Raw genomic sequence first — 18,776 nt, forward strand, 5'->3', positions numbered from 1 at the left:
GATGGCACAGATTTACTTCCATAGACACATTCTAAATCCCATGACCGACTGACAACACAGCAGTGTCCCCGCGCTCTCTCTCTCTCTCTCTCTCTGTGTGTGTGTGTGTCTCTCTCTTTCAGAGAAGGGCGGGGCCTCTTTACATCAACTTCTCTCGCTGTGACCAAAAACAAGTGCAGCCATCTTGCGCGGATCAGCGGCAGCGAATTAACTCTCCATTCCGGATCGTTATCCCGCCGCGAACCGCGTTATTTCTCCGCCGAAAGTTAGTCGGTGCGATTCTGAGTCGGAACGTGTCGTTGCGTGGCGGTAAAGACGCCGGCGGGAGCGTTAACTTTGACGGGGAAATATTTTAAGTCTCGGCGACGATGTTGTTCCGTCTCGTGCATCGCGTGGACTGACAGCTGAAGCCATTGGTACCGCCTTTTAGAACGCGCGACAGCCAATCACAGCTCGAGAAAGGCCCTCGCGCGGAGGCGTCCGACTGATGTGCGCATGCGCACGCTTACTGGGTAAGTACCTCACTTGTCACCATAAGCTCTCAGGACAGTGAAGATGGCGGTTCACTCAGGCCCCCGGACGTGGACACACAAACCTGAATAAAGCGGTAGTTTGTCATCTTGTCCCGGGGCTGTAGAGTCACAACTGTCCGTCTTGTGTCACAACAACCACTCGGGGTAGGCGCGAAATAGCCGGTAATTACATACAGTTATAGTTCCGGGACTGTTAGGGGGGGGGGGTTTTGCGGGAGCTAATGTCCAGCTGTGTTACTTGGTCAAGACGGTCTTGCTAAAAGCAGGTACGCTGTAAAAACTACTTCTGTTTTGTTTTCCTTCTTTGTGCCTCGTAAAAAGAGTGTAAACACAAGAACACGCAGGAGAAAGGAAAGTGTCAGAGTCCCGCTGCCTCCTCCATCACATACACGGTTGTTTGTGTGACTTTTGAACAAGTTGAAGCGCTGGGGGTCTCATCGTACATGATAACGAGGTCCCCCCCATGGTCAAACCATGGACGCGTCGACGGCCAGCACGGACTCCACCACTGGACTCGACCCTGGCAAAAAAGCACCTGTTGACGGCGGCGGGGGTTCAGTTTCTCTGCCTCCTCATCGGGGGAAAGTAGACTCACACTCGGCGCAGACTTTCAACGGGAGCCAAACTGTGATGAACCCTCGCGATGCAGGAAGCGCCGCCGCTGCCGCCGCCTCTGCTGCTGTCCCTCACGGGGGGACAGCGACAAGCAACAGCGGTTGTCCCGCAGCCGTCAACAGTGGATCAGTGTCTGCTAATAAAGGGCTGCTCGGTGCGTCTAACACTGTCATCCAGACGCCTCTCATGAACTCAGCTCGGTCTATGAGCCACATCGCAGCAGCAGCAGCAGCACCAGCCACTGTGACTCTGGTCAGGCCGCCAACTCTGAATGGGAACAATAATGTCATGGTTGCTCACACAACAGGACAGTCGGGTGTCGTAAACAACGGCCAGATAATGTCCAACAGGTCGCACATTATCAAGGCGGAGCCGCCCACAACCATAATACAGTCAACACCGCAGCCGGCTGCTGCTGCTGCTGTCACCGCCGGGGCTGTGAGCTCTCCCCGGAGTCCGGCGACTGTGGCTGCCGCCGGTGCTCAGATGTTGGCCCCGAGGCTGCAGCAGACGAACCCGGGTCAGCCCAGCATACACAACATCCAGCTGCCCCCCGGTGAGTGAAGGCATCGCGTTTACAAACTTATTTTTTGTTATTGATGTTGTTCAACTTATTATTTACTTTTTAAACTTGTCCCTAAAACTCAAATATACCAGAAGCAGACGATTTATGATATCCACATTTATTAGTTTTTTTATTTTAATAAATAAATAAATAAATCAAACCATAAATAAATAAATGCATCACAAGCAGTGTTGCGTAATCATATACAACAAACATAATATATAACAAATGTAAACAAACGCAGAGTGCTGCATTGTGTCTCAACATTTCAGTAAAACTCAATTGCTCATCAAGAATAAGACAATTAGTACAATATTCACTGGGGCTGCAAGGATTGGCAATAATTAATCAATTAATAAATGAATCGTCAACTATTTTGGGCAGGGTATGAGTGTGTATTTTTTAATTATTAATAATAATTATAATACAATAATAATTATCCATCCATACAGCAAATACATAATTACAACAGAATCATTTTGGGTTGTGGACAAAAAAAACAACATTTGGAGCATTATAATTTCCAGGTTTGAGATGCATTGATCAATATTTTTACTAGATTTTATAGCCGAAACAAAATAATCGAGAAAGTAATTGACAGATTAAGCGATCATGAAAATAATCGTTAGTTGCAACCCTAGTAATAACTTACCCTTCAGTCTGGAGAGAAACGTTATAAAGAATGTTTCATGGAGAGATGGACCATTAAATAAATTATGTATATTGTATGTTATTATTTAGGGAAAAAAAAGATTGAGAAGAATGTAATAACTGTGAATTTTGAATAGATGATGAAATCGTTGTTCATCCGACATATAAAACACTGTCCATTTTTGTATATACTCAGTATCATGCCACACTAATTATATGAAACCAAACCACTGATTTATGGCAAATACTTGCCATAAAGAAAATTACTTTCCAGTTGTCTAATGTATTTTTCTGACATGGTTCAGGGATGGTGCTTGTACGCAGTGAGAGTGGACAGCTGCTGATGATTCCGCAGCAGGCTCTGGCCCAAATGCAGGCTCAAGCTCAGGCACAGGGAGGCATGGCTCCTCGAACCGCTACGCCCACCAATGTGTCACCTGCTCAGGTAAGGTCCCACAAGCCCCTTTTCAGACACAAACTCCAGAAAATGTTTGGAGAATTAAGTCCAGACCTTCTCCCAAGTTTGCAGTTCACATGCACACATTGTCTAGGTGAGATGTGTTTAAAATAGCAGATGAATCCAGACCAAGGAGGTGACATCTCACGTGTTCTATTATGAACTGAGTTAGATAATAAACAGAAATCAAACTAGGGAGCTGCCCAGAGACTCCAGAGTGACATGTGCGGATGTTTGCATTTACACACACGGCAACTCCAGACAATCTTCAAAGAATGTCTGGAGTTCAAGTGAATCCAGCTACAGTCTGCCCAGGAAAGGTTTTCTATCTCTGCAAGCTTAGGTGCCATGTGCAACATTAAAGCCCATAGTCGACTAGCTTTCCTGTCAATATCACAGGCTACATTTGTATCACTCTTATTTTTTAACAATGCATAAATTCAGCTCCACATATGGCTGCCGACATAAGAGCCCCAAAACCTTTAAACTGAAACTTACAGTTGAAAATGTTGCTGCTGACGTTTTTTTTCTTGATGGCAGCAGACCTTTGGAAATATCAACGCAGTTTCCCACATTCACTTCCTGAAAGGTTCTTATAGGTTCTTATGAAAATCTCTATTAAAACGTACTTTCATTTTCACTTCGATGTTGCGTTCTTAAGAGAAACCCTTGCTCATACTTATTGCCATTGTTTTTATTTACTTACTTACTTTCTAAAATAGCAGAGGAGCAAATCAGCTCTCGCCACGTGTGCCTGTATGGTCACAGCAGATAATTTCTGACTCGAATCTGAAATGCTCATTTCATTTTTTAAATTTGAAAAAACGGTTTTCAAATGAACACTGAAACAGTTTGGATGTGAGTGTTGAGTGTAAAACTGGATCAGTTGAAGCTAGGTGTATTTAAAGCATATATATATATATATATAATGCATAATATAATAAGTCACATTCAGTGATTGATCAGTACAAATGGAAACAGTAGATGTTTTGCTACATTTTACGTTTGCTTTTGCCTTCTTTCTCAGTCTCCAGGAAACATCAGCAGACAAGTGGCTCCCAGCACCATCATTCGACAGAGCTGCCCGGCTCCAACGACACTCCCTGCAACCACCACTCTTCACAGACCTCCTATTCTTCAGGTAAACGGTTGTCACATTATATATATATCGATATAATATATCGATATATATTTTATATCCTGGTGTTATCGCCTATCACCAAGCACACAGAAAGTTAACATCTCTGATTCAGTGGCGGATCTAGAAAAAATTCTACATGGGGTGGCAAAGCGGGGGCAAAGAGGTCTTGGCAGGGTGGCATGGGATGGCGCAAGAATCCCCAAATGTAATAAATGGATTTCACATAACAAACATAAAAACACTTTAAAACTATTTACTGTTTTATCATGAACAACAGGACCAAGCCCATTGCATCTCTTAAAAAGTAAAAGTACTAATAGCAAAATTAAAAAAAAAAAAAAAGTGCAATAAGTTGTCTACATATAAATATATAAAATTTATTAATTTATATTGTTTTCTTTTGCCTGGGTCTAATGGTTATCTTCAACCTTGTTACCTGAATTTACCACATTCAAACTGTTCTTATGTATCTATATTTGTATCAACGCTCTCAGCTCGAGAGCTCAGGATAAGCTATACTCAGAAATAATCCAATATATTAAGTACCATTGTGGCTTTCAATAAAATGTCTAGCAATAACATGGTTTAACAGCTTATTGCCCCATGGTACTGAGCTTGATGTGTTTCATTTTTTATTAAAGTAGGCTTAATGTTTCAAAACCTCAGACCTCAGTTTGCTGGTCGTACCACTCAACCACTACCTTGTTGCTAGCGTGTTAGTGGGACATAAAAAGATTGAAATCCTCTTTTGAGAAAGAAAACTGTCGATCAGTGCAGGAGAACGACCCCTGATTCCTATAGGGAACTAAACGTTTCTTTAATATGACTGAGCAACTTTGAAACTACTATAAAACCACATTCTCTATTATTGACTTCACCAAACATAACATACATACAGAAACATAATAACATGTAATTGTGATACCTCTGTATTAACTTCAACATCTACATGTATCTGTTCCCAGAGCTCAGTTGGGGCTCCAGTACAAGGAATGACACCCAGGACTGCCAGCCAAACAGCTGGGACTACTGTTACCTCAGTAACAGTGAGCAAAGTGAGTCCTGCATGGTCCAAGAGACACACATGTACTATAAAGCCTGATTTGTTCTCCTTTGCATGGCATTTATAAATGTGCTAAATGAAATTGATGTAAAAAGGGTTTGTGTTGCTCTGCTCAAGACTTTCCTCTTGTGGTGCATCTTATGTGTTGCAGACACTGTCATATTTTGTACATCTATATATTTCATCTTTGTTTTGTCTCACGTTTTGAGGTAGCACTTGGATTTTAATGTGAAACTTTGCAGGTTTGGGCGCTTTTTCTGCTTTTTCTTTACAGAGTACACCTTTTTATGACACCACCATAAACATCCATCCACTGTCTACCGCTTTATCCTCACTGTTTTAAAAATTCCCCACTGATGCTCCCCCTCCCCTCTCCTGGCCATGTGCATTTGTTTTCAATGGATCCGATGAACACAAGCCATGGAGCCATGTCCATGTCGGTTGGCATCCGTTTTTGCATGCTTCTGTGCCATTTGGAAAAAGGCCACTCCGGTGTTTACTTATGTGCGGCCCCTCGCTCGGTCGTTTCTGCTTCCTCCGACAATGGTTTTCTCTGCTTCTTTTTCGCCAGCTCTGCCATGATGAACGTCTAAAATAATGCTATCGCTGCCTTGATCTTATAGCCAGTACCTGGCTAGAGGGTGTGTGTGTAGTGCTTAGTGAATTGGGACCACATTTGGCCTGTGAGTAGAAAGCCTCCACTGCTGAACGTTTTGCTTCATTTCATTTCATTCATTTCATTCAGACAGTACACGGTACAGCAGTAACAATGAGTGAACCATACTCGTTTTTTTGGCATTAGATCTCTTGCTCTCACTGAAATACACAGCAAAAATGATCCTTTACCACAGTTTCAACATTGTAATCTTTCGCACATGTCACAAATACAACACTTCCTGTTTCTATTTTAAAGTAAACAAGGTTGGACTTAACCACTTAACCAACTACATGATGTTCTGGACCTTGGCCTGAGGACATTTTCTCTATCTGGTCCTCTCTAGATTCTAATTGACTACCTCTGCTGTATATCGACAACAAACAAAGACAAAGCAGCACAGATACAAATAAACAAGATGATAGTACTGATCAGGATGACACAATGTAAACTGGCAAAGTGAGAGATTAACTGGAGGTGTGTTTTACACAGATGACTCAAACCTTTCACCGACGAGTTAAGTTTATGCAACTTGCATACAATTAAAACCGTATATAATATGAGATGTTTTGTGTTTCTGACAGGAGACAATGGAGAATGTAAAGAAATGTAAGAACTTCCTGGCGACATTGATAAAGCTGGCTTCCAGTGGGAAGCAGTCGACAGAGACTGCGGCCATTGTTAGAGAGCTGGTCAAGGAGCTGCTGGTGAGTGAGTCCACACATATCAAAGACGTAGAGACGTAAGAGACTGGAAAAGTCCTTCCACAAAGAGACACATCATTTGTAGTTATATCATTTGTAGTTTTATCTGCATGTACGACAGCTAAATGTGTTTTTGTGTTGTTTTAGGAGGGCAAACTTGAAGCTGAGGAATTCACCAGCAGATTGTACAAAGAGCTTAATTCTTCACCCCAACCATACCTTGTGCCTTTCCTAAAGGTGAGAAAACATATGTTCTGCTGTCAGTTAGTGCTGCAACTAATGATTATGTTGATAACCGATTAATCTGTCGATTATTTTTTTGTTTAATTGATTATTAATCGGATAAAATGTCAAATAAGAACAGTTTGATTCCAGAACATCCCCTTATACACCGTTATTCAGCTAATTATCATCAAATGTACCTACACATTTTCAAATGTGTGTCCATTTTGACAGACAATGATTTCAGGCCAATTTAAAAACAAACTTAATGGACATAAATACCCTCTATTTTCTCCAGTTTTGTTGATAGATAAGTGATAAATTAACTACGACCGTGAATCTCCTTCACCCATGACTCTAACATGCTCTTCAGGTGCTCATGGCGATGTTGTGCTGCCTTGCAATGCGAGATCAACTGTGCACATTTTGCACCCAGCGCTGTTCTTTGAAGGCATTAATGTAAAGTGCTCTCATACTTTTGACGAATTGTGTCGTACATTTTTTCTCTCTGCAACTGTTCCCATCTGTGTTCACCTCCGCCGTTTTTCAAACGCTTCTTCCAGAATCTCGTCACGTTAGCTACACAAGGCGTGGCATTGGTTCTCTTCTTCTTCTCCTAACCTTAGCCCTAACCCGGCAAAACAAGTAGTCTAAACAAAATAAACAAAATAGACGACATAATTCTGTGCCTGTGCCAAATGGTTATGTGGAGCTGTGGGGTAAACTTTATTCTGATTTTTAAACTATTATCTTCCACTGTGTCGAACTTCCAAGTATCTTCTGTCTCTCCGGATCTATGTCATTGTTTGTGAGTAACAGACACTTCTGAGCGACATTCACATTGAAAACAGATCTGTAAAAAATCTGTTTAGAATCCCAATTGAAAAGCTGGTTTGAATCAGCTTTAGGAAAATTGGATCTCACATGTTTTTTTAGCCGTCCAGACTGACATGAAATCAAGCTGGATACAATCTGGATATGCTTGAAAGTCTGATTTGGGCTGCAGGCTAAAGAAGGCCTAGCTTTTCAGCTGAGAATCTGAAACAGTTTAAAGGCCTGTGTCAGAGAATGTCAAGGTACGAACAGGGTTGGATGTGGATATAAGATCCGCATTTTACTGAGGAGCTTAGTTAAGTGCTTTTTAAGTAAATAAAAGGACCTTAATCTCAGTCCTAGAAAAATTAAATTGTGGAACTGGGCTTAAACCCAGACAATGTGTTCAATCCTGTTTACTCTGGTTAAAATTCTGTACTCTTTGTCCACCTTTGTGTCATCTCTAGAGAAGCCTCCCAGCCTTGCGGCAGCTCACTCCAGACTCAACAGCTTTCATCCAGGAGAGTCTTCTCCCCCTGCCGACCCAAACCCCGGTGTCCTCCACCTCACCGACCACAGTGGTCCTGGGCAGCCCTACCCCTCGTCTCACTGCCCCTATTAACAGACCGCAACTCCATCCAGGCATCAGCATGCCAGGACAGACCCCCTCACTGGTAAACCTCAAATTTGATTTGCATCAAATCACCACATACATTTTCTCAAGGCACTTGACATCAGAGGAGAGGGGGGAAAAAACTGTCAGAGCCAGACTCAAAAATGTTCATCCATCTTATCTGCCTTGGCCGATTAGGGTGAAAGGAAAAAATGTACACTGATTTCAATTTTAATCTTAATATTTGGCAATACTGCTACTAATAATGGTAAAAGCCTTGTAACTGGGTCTGGATCCTGCAGCCCTGAAGCCACAAGTATCTGCAGATTGAGAGCATAGAGGTTATTAATAATTATAATAATAACAATAACAACAATAATAATCATAATAATAATAACAACAGAATCAGGCTTGGATATGTCCATTATCTACAGACTGAAGACACAGTCAGAAAGAGGGAGGACGGAGAGGAAAAACATAACTGGGGAGAGAAAGTACAAGATTACTTGTCAAATCTTAATGCCATCTGAATACAAAGAGAATGAGAGAGTGAGAAAGTGAGTGCTCAGTGCACCACAGTTCCCGCTAGCAGTCTAGGCCTATAGAAGCATAACTAAGGGAGAGTTCATTTTCCCTTGGGCCAGCCCTAACTATATAAGTTGTGCAATGAAACATCAAGTATCAAGAACATCATTATTTGATATCTTGTTAGGTTCTCCAGCCTCAGCAGCAGAGAGCAATGCTGAGACCTCAGGTAACTTTACCGACAACCCCCATGGTAACTCTCAGGAATCAGGCCCCTGGCCGCATCATGACGGGGCAGCAACAAGTCCAGCTTAAAGGGCTCCAACCAGGTGAGAATGTGAATATGGAAGTACCCCTTTCTGTGTTTGTGGATGTCTTGCAGTATTTATTATGATTTGTGCGTCTCCAACAGTTCCTGTGAGGCCAGACGTGCCATCTGTCTCGACACAAGTCGCTGCTGCAGCAGCCTTGAATCCAGCTAACAAGAACAAGCTGAAAGAGGCTGGTGGCACTTTCAAGTAAGAACTAAAAGGACACAGTTCAAAGTCAGTCAGTTTTTCTTGCAAAATGAATTAGAAAAAACCTTCAACTTGCCATAATTTGAAAAACATAAAGGGTGATTTAAATATAATAAATAAACATCAGCTGACAACTTTTCCTTAATTATGTGCTTCAACCCCCAAAACATTCCATATGATTAGAGAGTGTTATATCCAGGGTATGGGATCCATTTTTCCTTCCTTTTTACATTTATGATTGTATTGTTTTTACTTTAGTTATTATTACCACATATGTTTTGTGAGACATTATGTCTCAGGTTATATGGTGTGTTTAAAGTGTCTGTCTTTTGTAATTGTGCCTGCATGCATGTACTCTTTAAAAGACTATTCTTTCCTTGTTTCAATCGAACCTGCATTAAGAGTATCGCTTCAGATTCTTTGTCATCGGTTCATTGACTTGGTTTCTCCCTTCTCTATTCACAGAGATGATGATGACATCAACGATGTGGCCTCCATGGCAGGAGTGAACCTGTCAGAGGAGAGTGACAATATTCTAGCAACCAATTCTGGACTAGTGGGAGTGGTAACACATTCCTGTAAGGATGAGGCTTTCATATCTTGTTCCCTGCTGCAAAGGAGAATGCTGACTATAGGTGAGACAATTATGAATATTGATCATTTAATTTAATTTAATTTAATTTTATTTTATTTTATTTAATTGTATTTTATTTTATTTTATTTTATTTTATTTTATTTTATTTTATTTTATTTTATTTTATTTTATTTTATTTTATTTTATTTTATTTCAGTGAAATATTCCACCTTTACCAAAAACACCAAGTCATATAGCTGTGTCTTTTTCCAGCAAGGAAGTATGCTGTGACTGACCTGGGTGTGGACGTGGTGAATTACATTTCCCATGCTACTCAGCAGCGACTCCAGAACCTGCTTGAAAAAGTTTCCCACGTGGCCCAGCAGAAAAATATCAACTTTAAGGTTTGTTCAGAGCTACATTATGGACAAAGCCACAGTGATGTGGCGTCGTGCCTCTTGTTTTAGAGTTGACAATAACCATATCATTAATATCTCACATTAGTGACTTCGAACTGCTGTCTAGCAGGCCAACACAGAGTCCTAGGTATTTATTAAGTTCCATGTGGGAAAACCTGCATCTTTTCAGTTATACTGGGACCTCATAATTAAAAAAATTCTTATTTAAGATGTTCACAAAGAAAGAACAATGTTCATAAAGAATATGAATCCCTTGTTGCATGATTTTGTAATGTTACAGAATGTTCAAACACTTTTTTTTGCAACATTACTTTATCTGAATCAATCAATCAATCAATCAATCTTTATTTGTATAGCCCACAGTTTACAAAACATAGTTTGTCTCACGGGACTTCACAGGGTTGGTAACATCCTCTGTCCTTAGACCTTCGAATGTGAACATCTCGAAAAGCTCATGGGTATTTACTATATTAATTACAAATAAACCAAATAAATGTATTTAAATTTATTGCAATAACTTTTGAATGTGGATTTAAATGATTTTGGTTAAATTTTAAACGAGATTCTTGGAAAACAAACAATTGACGCTACGACACTAAAATCATCATATCCTGGTTTAAAAGGCTGTTGCATTGCTAATCATGATGTTTATTTATACAGCAAATATTATAAATTAACTTTTATAGATTGACAAAAAGAAATACATGGAATCCACTGAAAGGTTATTTAAACTTGTTTATGTTTTTGGACACTGCTACTGTCACAACCATAACATGTCAACACCATCTCTGTTGTATAAAAAATATTAAATTAGATTATGACATAATTGTAAACGTTTTAATAAGAGGTCTGAAGTAGCTAGTAACAGAAGGGAAACAAGAATGTGAATATTCAATCATGTGAAAGAGTAGGTTTTTGTCACCACCGTCAGGTTTGACAAAACCCAAACAGTCCTCAAAGGAGGCTAGGACATAATTGTTGATCACAATAAATACCAATATGACCTGTAATGTTTCACTAGCCTCTTTTATATTTTTATTTATGTAATTCCTCCTATATTTCTTCTATATTACTACCTATCTACATAGCACATAGTATACAATATCCCTTGTAGGCTAATGCATCTCCAATCACTAAAGCCAAATGAAAATGTCATGACAACATTTAACCAAATCTAACATTCACTGTAATTCCCACCAGTTTCATAGTCATTACACTCAACTTTTATTAATGATAGCCTATTGCTAATTGAACCTACAGTATATGTTTCTTAGTGAATGTTTGCCACAGTGTTCACAATAGTCTGTACTTCCTGTCCAATATACAGTTTACACTCCTGTTTACAGAAGAATATAATTAATTATTTTATGAGTAGATGACAGTTTAAGATGTCAGTGATACATTGTACATTATTCTTACTGGTAATGACTACTGCTATTTACTATGATGATTTAATATTTGACAATATGTGGATGGGGTTCTTTTACACAGTACCCAGGATTGTTATTTTTTTGACCAAATATTTAAATAAAGTTGTGAAGCAAGAAGCCATAAACTTGGGTGGTATACATTTTGGAATTAATGTTGAAATGATGCCACTGTCACGACGGTCAGATTAGTGTCACCGTCACCGTCGTCAGTGGGAGTTTTATTTGTTTTAAATGAATATGCTTACAGTATGTTTCTTCAGTAGTGTTGATATATTAAAGTAATAGTCTCTTTTAATACAAAATATGTTTTTAAATAAAATTTAGGCTTAAAGTAAACATTCTATGATGTTAGATCTTTTAAAGGAGTACACATGAAACAGTATAAAAATGAACAAAAGTGAATATTCAACATTTAATAGCATATATTTGAACTAAGAATGCCAGATAATGATTTAGAAACTCTCAATACATATTAGACCAAATGATTTAGAAATAATTTGCTTTATATTGTGACTGACGGTGTTGACAAAAACAAAATAATAACTGGAAAAGCTTATGAAAAAAATACGAATTGAGGAGGTTGCACTGGTACATTGCTGAACAGCCAAGACCTTGGTCTATAATGAGATACCTTCAGATTTGGTAATATAAGTAACTTTTTTTTTTTCAAAAGTAAAACCTGTTTTAGCCAAATTCCCAAGAATCAGTGAATTAATAACACTTCATACATTTTAAGCCTAATATTTGTGTTACAGCAGAATTGCCACTCTCTTTTGAGAAGCACCAACATCTCAACATCAAACTTTAATAAGCTATATTAAAGTTACACCTCGTATATCTAAGCAGTAACGTTACTACCATTCTCTCCTGGCAGGAGGATGATAACCATGATCAGAGCAGTGACATTCGAGCTCAGCTCAAGTTCTTTGAGCAGCTCGACCAGTTAGAGAAACAGCGGAAGGAGGAACAGGAGAGAGAGATTCTCCTGAAGGCAGCTAAGGTACAGTATCACAAACATCAAATCAATCATAGAGCACTGTTGGATTGGCACAGAGTTTCTGTTGTATTATAAAAAAGTGATGTAGCAGTTTCCATTACAAATACAATGGCCTTAAACTGTGCTTTTATTGTCCTCACAAATACCTTTATTGAGAATTGAAAATTTTTGTTGCCTTGATGTTTAACTTTGCACAGGAACATCATTTAAAACTACTTGGTTCAGACAGACTTTCAGCACAAGCATCTTTTGTTGTTTATTTAAAAAGCTAGCTAACGTGAAGTGAATGCTGGCTTCTGTAGCAGCATTTTGTGTTTGTGTGTCCTGAAGCTTTTATTTTCCCAAAAAGTTTGATGTATGGTCACCTGTGATTCACGCTTTGCCTTGCTGTTTGGTTCCTTGTTAAAAATGGTACTAAAACTACTTTTAACAAATGTCCAGTGTAATATTTCAGAAAACATAGGGGGTGAATTAATAATGCCCCTTTTAATTACATTAACTCTTACATTAAGAATTACCAAACAGGATTTGAATATATCATGTGGTCATTACAAAACTTGGTGAGACATGGTCGATGTGTGTTTATTTACAGTATTATCGTCTATTATTATCTGAAAATAGTATGTGTTGGTGTGGATGAAGACTTGGCTCAACATGCTTTGTTCTTCACTTGTTAATATATTCTGTGTTTGGTGCTGCAGTCTCGAGCTCGGCAGGAGGACCCAGAGCAGCTTCGTCTGAAACAGAAAGCAAAAGAGGTAAGCTGAGTTGTGAGGAGACAGTCGGCCCGTCATTGCTGCTGTATGTTTAAGCTCCATATGCTTCAGTTCCTTGTTTCCATGTTGGCGTTATCCAGATGCAGCAGCAGGAGCTGGCTCAGATGAGACAGAGGGAGGCCAACCTGACAGCACTGGCAGCCATTGGCCCCAGGAAGAAGAGAAGAATTTTGGACTCTCCGTCCTCCTCTTCTGCAGCTGAGGTAAAGTTAATGACACAGTGTTCTAAATCCTGAGAACAACCGTCGAGCATAGAGCGCTGGTTTCTGTTGTCATGCAACACAGCACATAAGGCAATCTGTCTCTTTGAGGGCTATATTCATAAAATTATGGATAGTTGTCAGGGACTTTTTTTCCCAAATCACCAAAGATCCCAAAGATAAGCATATACAGATTGTATCTAGCTTGATTTTATGTTGGTCTGACAGCTAAAAAAACACATTTGTTTCCCCAGCCTTGACACTGATAATAGTCTCGTGTTAGTTTTTCTGTGTAGCTTATAGGTTGTGGTTTGTTATGCTAGCAGCAATCCACGATGAGTCAGTTAAATTATACAAATATTAGTTAATAGTAACAATACTATAACCCATCTGTTCATTAATTCTCTCTGACATTATTCATGTAAGGCTTTAATTAATAAGGCTGGGACTCGAGATCTCGACTTTGAAACTCGAGATTTCAATTTTTTTTTTTTTTCAGATTTTTTGGGGAAACTCGAGATCTCGACTTTGAAACTCGAGATTTCAATTATTTTTTTTTTTCAGATTTTTTTTGGGAAACTCGAGATCTCGACTTTGAAACTCGAGATTTCAATTATTTTTTTTTCCAGATTTTTTTTGGAAACTCGAGATCTCGACTTTGAAACTCGAGATTTCGATTATTTTTTTTTTTCAGATTTTTTTGGGAAACTCGAGATCTCCACTTTGAAACTCGAGATTTCAATTTTTTTTTTTTTTCAGATTTTTTTGGGAAACTCGAGATCTCCACTTTGAAACTCGAGATTTCAATTTTTTTTTTCTCATGTCACTTCGGGGGCTCCGTAAGAAGATATGTATGTTTAAAAAAAAAAAAAAAAAAAAGTATCACCAAATTGATATTTTGACCCGCCCTTATTATTATAATAATAATAATAATAATAATAATAATAATAATTATTATTATTATTTGTATTGCTTTTATTGTCTAAGTGTTCTCCACATTAGGATGAGAGAAAGATTGAGTTACTGCATGGAAACATCATATAATAACTCAGGATCTGCAAAATATTGCTTGATCTTTATGGTTCTTAAATGGATTTTAAAGTGCGCAGTGAATTACGATGAAAATGGAACTATCGCTATTCATTTGTGCAGAAGCTTTGAAGAATGTGGTATAAAAAACTGAGCCACATGACTTTGCTTTTTAGGTTCCTATCAGAGGTTGAAAGTAATTTACTCACATTCTGTTGCTGAGTACAGTTTTTAAAGTAGGTTCTGTTTTAAGCTTAATTACTCACTAAAATTACCACAAAAATACTCTAGTAATAATCACAACATTCGTCTTTTACAAAGTAGAGCAGTGTCTGCCAAACTCTATTTGTGGACCCACGTTTTAAACATGATAAACGGTAATGACTATTTTACAGCCATTTCTGGAATAACAAATATTACTTAAAATCGGTAAATCCAAGATGCATGTCTGATAAAGGATTCACAACCTCATTTTTTTTTATCTAAAACATTCATCCATAAGCTCTTAGTCAATGGGAAAACTGCAGTTATGCAATTCAATATTTGTCCACCCCAGTCTTTGGTAAATGGCTGCTGTAGAGAGAGCACTTTACTCAACCTGATTAGCTTTAGATGAACTCAGACTTGAGAGCCTCTTATGACGCACACTTCATCAAAAGACTCTAAAGTAAAAGTGGAAGCAGTTGTATCACAAGGTTACATGTAAAAATCTATATTGTGTAATAAAATCCACTGCTCATAGTAGAAGTGAGAACAGCTCACACAGCCGTGACAGACACCTGTCATCAGTCATCTGTAATGAGGCTTTTTATTAGTTCAGGCAGAGCACCGGGCTCTGGTAAACTGTCAGGTGACTAATGAGTTATCACTGATCAAATTGAAACAAGTCACATCCAATCACTATGAGACGCCAGTCGTTATAATGTGATATCTTATCATGTTGTCTACACAGTACATCACTGATGCTGCTCGGAGTGTTTGGGTTCTGCTCCATTAACACTCCTGTCTGGAGGCTTCATTCACACAATCTCTTAAAATATTCTAGTAAAGTTTCCATTATTTCTTAGCTATTACTCATATGGAGGATGATGTGGTAGAGGATGCCTGGATATTATATTAGACCAGGAAGTGAGCACACGTATAACTCCAATCCTGAAGTCTCTGCCTTTGAGCTTCAGAGTCGATTTTACTGTCCCCTTTGCTGGTTTTTAAATCTCTTAATGGTCTTGGGTTCTCTTATTTATCTATTTCCTTTTACACTATAAACCTTCTAGAACCCTCAGGTCTTCTGGTTCTGGTGTTTTAATCATCCCAAGAGTAAAAAATTAAAACTCACAGTGAGTGGAACAGCCTCCTCGACGACGACTACAGCACAGAACGATCATATTTCAAGTAATTTGATCCTTTTTACTTTTAAAGTAAAAACTCAAGAACCTACCTATCTCAGTATTTAATTTTGTTTATATATATATATATATAGTCTATGCTATATTGTTTAATATAGTGTGTAATTTGTATTTTACTTTTTTATTGTATTTTTGGCACCAATTTCACCACAGCAAATTCCCTGTATCGATTGAAGCATACATGGCAATAAACCTGTTTCTGATTGTGGTTTAGTCTGGCTTTCAATCAGAGTTCTCTTAATTATTGACAGTATTTGTCTGTTTATTTTCCTAGCATTTTTTTTTATTTCATTTGATCTCTGTTATTCTAGATTGTCTTTTTTTTTCGCCCCCTTTTGCCTTTTTGACTTTGACTAGACGGTGCTCTGAACTAGTGTTTCCCAATCCTGCCCTGCATGTTTTAGATGTTGCCCTGCTACAACCTGATTTAAATGAATGGGTAATTATCAGGCTTGATGACAAGCAGACCATTTGAATCAGGTGTGTTGTAGCAGGGCAACATCTAAAACATGGCAGGGCATAGGGGTCCCTGAGGACCAGGATCGCTCTAAGCAATGCACACACTAATCCACTCTACTGGTCATTCTTATTTTAAAATATAAACGGTTCCTTTTTTCATTCCCCTCCCATCTCTCTCATCCTGCAGGGATCGGGAACAAGTCCCTCTTTGTCCAGCGGAGGCGCTTCATCGGGCTCCAGACCCACACGGCAGCGCATCACTCGCGTCAATCTCAGGGACCTGCTCTTCTGTTTGGAGAACGAGAGATTTACCAGCCGCTCTCATTTCCTCTACAAGGGCTTTCTCAAATAGGCTTGATGTCAGAAAGAGGAGAAGGAGGAGGAGGAGGAGGAGGAGGAGAGGAGGTGAGAGGTAGAAAATGAAGAGTGTGGAGTGAGAGAGACTTGCCGCTCCCACCAAAGAGAGAGTGTAAGAGCCTCTTATATATGAAGAGGAGACTCAGCAGCAGCAACCTGGTACATTTTCAGATATTCCTGGCCTTCATACATCTGGTGGTCTCTCTATCTCCCTCCTCAAATAATTGCCTATTTTCTTTCAGAGAAGTCGTGAACTGATGCCCCCTTTATTTAAAAAAAAAAAAGAAAAAAAATTATATTAAGGGTTTTTCTATGAACAAATGACTTGTACAAATATGCACTGCAACACAGTAGAGTTTATTTTCAGACTTTTGTATGTGCAGTAGTAGACTGTAAAGCAATGGAAATCATGTTTTCTTTGACCAACTAATTTTATTAATTATTTGTCAAATGAATTAGTTTGAGCTCTAAACTGTTTAACCTACTGAGTTGCCTTCCTAACTATAATGAAGCCATAATAACCTCCCTGAAACAAGTCATCCTGCTGTAGCTCATCAGGCTCTTTCTGTCGTCTCCAGTACTTTCTTTAGAGTTTGTTTTCTCCGGTATATTTATTTGCTAAAACTCGAGCTTAAATTAATTTAGTTTAGTTATTTATTTAAATCACCTCAGATGTTTTTATGAAGCTTAAATTCAAAGACACTTTTTGTGAAGTGTATAGATTTCAGTGGTGTGTGAAAAGAGGTGTGACCTGTTTTTAATGATGCTTTTACGAATTGTTTTAACATGTTTATTTCTCAAACTTCAACACTTTTTTTTAACCTGTCCTGCTAAACAAACATTCATCTACCTGAAACTGATTTGTATTTTTGTAGCTGCCCTCCAATGCACATTTTTACTATTTTAGTAGTGGCTGACATCGTCCTCCAATCATTTCCTTACCTGCTTTGTGTGCCACAGGATGGTCCCTTTAGCTTTTTAGCACCTATTAAGACGTAAGAAACCAGAGTTTCTTCCTGTACATTTGTAAATGTTACACCTAAAGTTTTACACACGGTTTTGTATAGAGTTGAAAATTTACCCACACGACATTAAGAAAAAAACAAACATTTTCTCTATTGAAAGTTTGAATAAATAATGATTTTACAGTAGACCTGTGGAGTTTTCATTGATCTTGCACTAGGGGGCAGCATTGCATTATTTGTGAAAGGATGGACTTTTCATGTGCTGATAAGTGTTCACACACATGATCTACCTGTTCACAGATTATTCCACGTCATCTAACATCTGCAGAGCCTCATGTGGTACAGTCAGTGCAGAGTATCCCATGGGTCCTACAGGCTTCTATTGAGGCATCTACTCCCATGAGCACAACACACAGCTCTGCACACAAAATGAAAACACAATTGTTAAGCAGGCTGCACTATTCTTTGAGTTCATCTCCATTATGAGCAGCTGCTGCATCAGCTGCTAACTTTCACCTCAACCACAGGCTGGAGATAATGAGGCCGTTCTGCTGCTGGGACAGTGGCCTGATGTTGTAATGATTGGGAGCAGCTTTTATATCTGCATCGACCAACAGAGAAACAATAAGTATTTATTTTGAGCCATCAGTGGTGATGAGGAGCCATACTTTCTCTTTATTTTCCACAATGAACATTTTCCTAAAGAGTCACTAGATGGCAGTAAGTCATTTTATATTTTATCATATCACAACTGGAGCTGACTCAAAGTTCCTCCTTAGGTTATTTTTACTTACTGTAAGCTGGACATTTTGTTTAAAGGTGAAATGTGTAACATACTGTATCTCAATACATTAGGGGATAGGTATCAACATGCAAATACAGTATAATGAAGACAAGTGATGCCTTGATTGAGAGTGACATCACTCACCTTTTTTGTACGCTCTTATTTGGGCCGGGGTTTTGGTATCAGCTGGTCGCGCTGTTCCATTCGAGGTTCTCTCAGAAATGCTACACCTTGTATATCTGGGGTCTCAGAATCAAATGACCTTTTTTTTAATTAAGAACCCTTTAAGTCCCGCAAGGGGAAAT

At 38.8% G+C, this 18,776-nt stretch overlaps 1 protein-coding gene across 1 annotated transcript; it reads left to right on the forward strand.

Annotated features, from left to right (window-relative positions):
* Positions 1 to 907: 907 nt before the first annotated feature.
* Positions 908 to 16,717, forward strand: taf4a (TAF4A RNA polymerase II, TATA box binding protein (TBP)-associated factor; the record flags this gene model as incomplete). The annotated part of the gene is made up of 15 exons (XM_083887881.1): positions 908 to 1,704; positions 2,670 to 2,809; positions 3,849 to 3,962; positions 4,928 to 5,017; positions 6,265 to 6,387; positions 6,532 to 6,621; positions 7,887 to 8,093; positions 8,745 to 8,886; positions 8,970 to 9,075; positions 9,541 to 9,710; positions 9,923 to 10,053; positions 12,373 to 12,498; positions 13,197 to 13,253; positions 13,352 to 13,474; positions 16,553 to 16,717. Exons 1-15 carry the CDS (start codon positions 1,008 to 1,010, stop codon positions 16,715 to 16,717), a joined length of 2,481 nt encoding a protein of 826 aa, XP_083744007.1. The 5' UTR covers positions 908 to 1,007.
* Between the last annotated feature and the right edge of the window lie 2,059 nt (positions 16,718 to 18,776).

This window comes from Microchirus variegatus (genome assembly GCF_963457635.1).
Source record: "Microchirus variegatus genome assembly, chromosome: 4".
Taxonomy (NCBI): Eukaryota; Metazoa; Chordata; class Actinopteri; order Pleuronectiformes; family Soleidae; genus Microchirus; species Microchirus variegatus.